The 5,477-nt window shown below is 45.1% G+C and overlaps 1 protein-coding gene across 1 annotated transcript; it reads right to left on the bottom strand.

Moving 5' to 3' along the window:
* Positions 1 to 222: 222 nt before the first annotated feature.
* Positions 223 to 594, bottom strand: LOC107131728 (translation machinery-associated protein 7). The gene has a single exon (XM_059880591.1). It carries the CDS (start codon positions 558 to 560, stop codon positions 366 to 368), a length of 195 nt encoding a protein of 64 aa, XP_059736574.1. The 5' UTR covers positions 561 to 594; the 3' UTR covers positions 223 to 365.
* Between the last annotated feature and the right edge of the window lie 4,883 nt (positions 595 to 5,477).

Below are 5,477 nucleotides of genomic sequence, written 5' to 3'. Positions count from 1 at the left end.
CCCAGTCAGGAAGTAGTGGAGCCAGAACCCAGAACCACGTAGGCTCACTTGAGAGGCCATGTCCGGAATGTCTGCACTATTCAGGAAATGATTTCTGTCTCAACTTCATTTATTCAAAGTGAAAAAGTGAAGTCGTGTCCGACTCTTTGCGACCCATGGACCACAGCCTACCAGGATCCTCCGTCCATGGGATTTTCTTTCTTTTTTTTTTTTTTCTTACAAAAGTTTATTCTTAAATGTACAATAGGTTCCAAGACAACACTTCATTCTAGCTATAGGTGGCAACAGATATTACAGCAGGGAATCCAGGTGTTTAATCAGGAATGGAACTAAGGGTCATCATTGCCTCAGGCACAAGGAACAGCTTACTTTTTGCCAGATTTCTTAATTCCACCGGTGGCCAGGGGGCCTTTCCCCGCGGCCTTTGCTTTTAGCTCCTCAAGTTTCTTCTGCTCCTCCTTCTGCTTCTGCTTGAATGCCTTATCTTCCTCGTCCATCTCCTTGGCTTGCTTCTTGGGCTGCTTCAGGGGCTTCTTCTTGCCACCTTCCAGGCCCGACATGGCGCCTGCCGCCCCTTCCCCAGACCCTGCCACCGGACTGTCCATGGGATTTTCCAGGCAAGAGTACTGGAGTGGATTGCCATTTCCTTCTCCAGGGGATCTTCCTGACCTAGGGTTCGAACCCGGGTCTCCCGCATCGTAGGCAGACGCTTTACCATCTGAGCCTTCTAAAATGCTGCCGCTGCTGCTGCTAAGTCGCTTTAGTAGTGTCCGACTCTGTGCGACCCCATAGACGGCAACCTACCAGGCTCCCCCGTTCTCCAGGCAAGAACACTGGAGTGGGTTGCCATTGCCTTCTCCTTCTAAAATGCATTAGTCCCTAAATGTGGAAGCAATAATTTTGATAATCAGAACTGTCCAGGTCCTTCATCTTCTGGATGCCAGTGGTCCTGATGCGGCTTGGGTAACGGAAGTACCGATGCTCAAGAAGATTGGACCATGTCTGCAGTGAACCTAGGGCTTTACTGGGAGGTTGTTCTTAAATAAAAGTTCTAACAGGACCTAATTTACTTGTGTTTTGATGTTTTTCCTTCAAAGTGGAATATGTCAGTAAGTATTAGTTTAACTGAAGACTTGATTAATCAAAGCTACATGGAAGCAGGTACACTGTCATTAATACCAACAAGGCACTTCCACTCTAAACACCATTAAGAAACAGACAACTCTTCCCTCTTGGAGGCTGTATTGATCTCGGAGGCAAAGTAAGCTGGAAAGCAGAAGGCCCAAATCCTCTCCTCAAATTAAATGAATCACATACTTAAAAATAAACCACAATCCTTCTGGCACTAGTAGCGCCATCTGTAAACTGAGAATGCTAAAGGCCAATGACTTGATATTTCTGAATTAAAGTTGAAAAAAAAAAAAAGAATGTCATTACAAGCTTAAGACAAGATAAATATGGGTCTAGAAAGTGTCACTTTCAAGTTTTAAGTTTACCCAGTATCTAATAACCAATTATATAAGCCCACCATCCGGTCAGCATTCAAATGAGATGATTTTAAACTCCAAGGAGTGCGTTCTCAAGTCCCAGGGTGCCAATAGAAAACAAAAGCCACAATACCAGCCAGAAGCTATTCGAGCAAGTTCCACAGATCATATGGTCTTGGCCAGAGACAAGCACTTATTGTTGTGAGAAAAGTCAAGGTCAGCACAGTACTTGCAGTTCCACTGCCCCATGCTCCCTTACACAAAGGATCCTAGTTATCTACTGAGAAGTTGCAATTATTCCCCAGCTTGCCATTTCAGCCTTACAGGCCACTTCTCCCACTCCAGAGAATTCAGCTAGTTTGGACATTCCTGAATAACAACCCCAAATAATGTTTGTTTTCTGGCTTACTTTTATATGACATCCTAAAAGATGGAAAAGGCTTCCCTGGTGACTAGTAAAGAATCCACTTGTAATGCAGGAGAACACCCGCAATGCAGAAGACACATGGGTTTGATTCCTGGGTTGGGAAGATCTTCTGGAGAAGGAGCTGGCAACCCACTCCAGTATTCTTGCCTGAGAAATCCCCAGGACAGAGGAGACTGGTGGGCTACAGTTCATGGTATCTCAAAGAGTCGGACACAACTTAGTGACTAAACCACCAACCAACAAAAGATGGAGAAAGCAAAAAATAATAGTGTGTGTGTGCTCACTTGTGTCCGACTCTTTGTGACCCCATGGGCTATAGCATGCCAGGCTCCTCTGTTTGTGGAATTTTCCAGGCAAGAATACTGTAGTGGGTTGCCATTTCCTTCTCCAGTGGATCTTCCTAACCCAGAGACTGAACCTGTGTCTCTTGTGCCTCCTGCATTGGCAGGCAGGTTCTTTACCACTGCGCCACCTAGGAAGCCCAAAATAGTAAGCTAGAAGAGATTTCAGCTTAAGTGTGATTTTTAGATAAGCATTGCCAGATAAAAGTACACAGTTAAGAGGAGAAGGATTCTAAATCCAGCCTGATTTTTTTAAAGAATACCTTTAAAATACTCGGCCAGTGTAGTGCTTTCTTTGCTCTATAAGTTTCACCCCTTTCCCTTCTTTTGCTCTCAGTAGCCAGCCGAGACTTCTGAAAAGGAGAAGTACCTCTGCTGGTCCTTGCTGGTCCTTCAGAATGAGCTCTTTCTTGCAAAAAAAGACTTTTCTTGACTTTTTCTTGTAAAAGAATGTGCTGTGGATTAAAACAAGAGAAAATCACACTTGTGCACACCAGCCTGATCCTAACCACCGAGAGAGCAGCTTGGCCTCTTCTGTTAATCTTCCTGGAGGTAGCCAGGTCTGCAGCGGTAGGCCAGTCCATTATCTATAATATGATCATAAATACTTATCACCTCTTCTGTCAAAGAAGTCCCATTGCTTCATAGGCATTATCTTAACACTCTCCAAATGTCTTCAAAAGGATGTTAGTCAGCTGAGAGTGAGTTAATTATAAATAGGCACTAAGTTTCTCCTTCTTGCATCTCATTAAACTACAAGAAATCTCAATTCAGCTTAATATTAATACAACTGCTCTATTGGATTAGCGACTCCTAAATGACAGGCTGTGGGCTCCCATTTCCTTTGTATTCCCCGGTGGGCATTAAACATTCTGGTTCTCCATAAAAAGGATGACTTTAATTAGTCTCACTGACTCACCAACCAAACTACAAACCCGATGCACAAGCCCACTACGGGTCGGAAAGGGAGAGTCAGCACCTCCAATTCCTCTGTGAACCATCAGGGTTAAAACATTTCCCTGTCATCTGCTTTCCAGAAAGGGTTTAGTGTTCTTGAGTGGTAACACATTCCCTCCCTTTGATCTGATTTTTGGGGAAAGAGGAGAGCTGGTCCTATCTGTTAAAGACCTAATGTGACCCATTTTAGTCTGGGAAGGGCTTTAAAGATCACTTACTTAGGAAAGGGCAAATAGGTGTCAACCCTTGGTAACTGGCTTCCTGGGGTCCTGCACTGAGAGGCACCCCTCCCCCCGACCTCACCAGTGAGCTCCAGGGAAGCTGCTGTGATCCATGTACAAGTCTGCCACCAACCCCAGGCTCAGGAGGGGGCCAGGGCACAAAGCCATGTATTTGCCATCCCTGAGCTGATTGTATGACAAAGAGCTAGCAATTCCTAGTCTACTGTTTTCCTTAATTTAGTTTTTCAAAAAGTAGAAGTCACAGCAGTCATAAAAAAAAAAAAGGAAAAAAAAACAATATTTATGTTTTTGCAACAACAGTTTTAAGGAAAATAGATGTTCCCTGAAAAAGACACTGGCAGAGGTCCTCACTGGTGTTCCTAGAGACAGTCAAAGGCAGAATTTCTAGACACATCTTCACCTACACCCTGACAAGGACCACCACCGAGAGCCTCATGGGTGAGAGGACTGAGAAGGACTGGGTGGTTCTTCTGTGGTTCCTGGCTTCTGCTATTAGACTTCACAGGGATCAGGGAAAGAAAAGAAACAGATTTGAGAATCACTTAAAAGGGAGCGATTCCTGGACTTCCCTGGTGGTACAGTGGATAAGAATCCGCCTGTCAATGTAGGGACACGGGTTCGATCCCTGGTCTGGGAAGATTCCACATGCCGTGGAGCAACTAAGGCCTGCTCATATCACGACTGCTGAGCCCGTGTGGTGCAACTGCTGAGGCCAGTGTGCCTAGAGCCTGTGCTCTGCAACAAGAGAAGCCACCACGATGAGAAGCCCGCGCACTGCAATGAGTAGCCCCTGCTCGCCACAGCTAGAGAAAAGCCTGCAAAGCAATGAAGACCCAGTGCAACCAAAAATTAATAAAAATTTTTAAAAAGATGTAAAAAAAAAAAAGTGATTCCCAAAGCCAAAGAAAAGTATTAAACAGAAAAATCAATGTGATGCTCATTTTGATAGGGGGAATAATGGAGAATCAGTTTCTTGAACTTGAGCTAGCAAAGCTCTTAGATCAGTCAGTCAATAGTATTCACATTGTTTTCTGCTCTGTTCTTAACACTGATGGACCAAATGGGCACACACAAGGCAAATGACATGGTTCCTTTCCCCGCAAGCTTATATAATCTCTCTGCCTCTCCCCTGCGGTGGGTTTGGGCGCCAGAGGCCAGGTCAGGCCTCTGGAGAGCAGCTGGCCTCCCAACATCTACTCTGTGTTGTCAGCCAACTGCTCCCAGGTGAGAGGAACGTTTTTGGCAGCAGCCGTAGTACACAGCAGGCAAGAGACCTTAAGAAAAGGCAAGGGAGAGGAGGCAGGCATGTGATTCTGGAGACAAATAAACACAATTAGCTATGCTAGAAACAAACTGAAAAGACTCAGTGGGAAGGCTGATTCCTTCTGCCAAGAGAGAAAAACCAAAGGAAAATTCATTTTAAAAGAAACCTTTTACTTCCCCTTGGCAGCCAGAGCACCATGACAATCATATTTTCTGTGAAGTCCTTTTCATTATGGGCTTTTCCACCCTTTCAAACACTAGCACAATCAAGGTTTTTGACTGCTTTATCAGTCTTGCTGCCCAAAGAGAATCCATGAATATTTCAGGTCGATCCTTTCATACCTGGAGATGACAATTATAAGACTTTCACAGCCGTTCTGTCCCTGTGTACCTAAATAGACCCTACCTGTAACAATGACTGGGTGATTGAATTCATAGAAATCAATAGTGTTGTCCCTAGGGGTCTATTTTTCCACTTCCAGAATCCAATCCTGTAGTGGAGGATTAGCTACAGCAGAGGGGTCTAATGGCTACCCTAACAGGATATGGTGTTTAATAGGACAGGCCCTGGAGTTAGGCAACTTGGATTTGAATCCTGACTCTGCCTTGGATGACCTTGCTGCTAAGTCACTTCAGTCATGTCCGACCCTTAGCGACCCCATGGACTATAGCCCACCAGGCTGCTCCATCCATGGGATTCCCCAGGCAAGAGTACTGGAGTGGGGTGCCATTGCCTTCTGCTGTGTTCACCTGCTGCTGC

This window comes from Bos taurus, chromosome 23 (genome assembly GCF_002263795.3).
Source record: "Bos taurus isolate L1 Dominette 01449 registration number 42190680 breed Hereford chromosome 23, ARS-UCD2.0, whole genome shotgun sequence".
Taxonomy (NCBI): domain Eukaryota; kingdom Metazoa; phylum Chordata; class Mammalia; order Artiodactyla; family Bovidae; genus Bos; species Bos taurus.
Note: the sequence above shows the minus strand (reverse complement) of the source record. Positions and strands in the feature narration are given on the sequence as shown.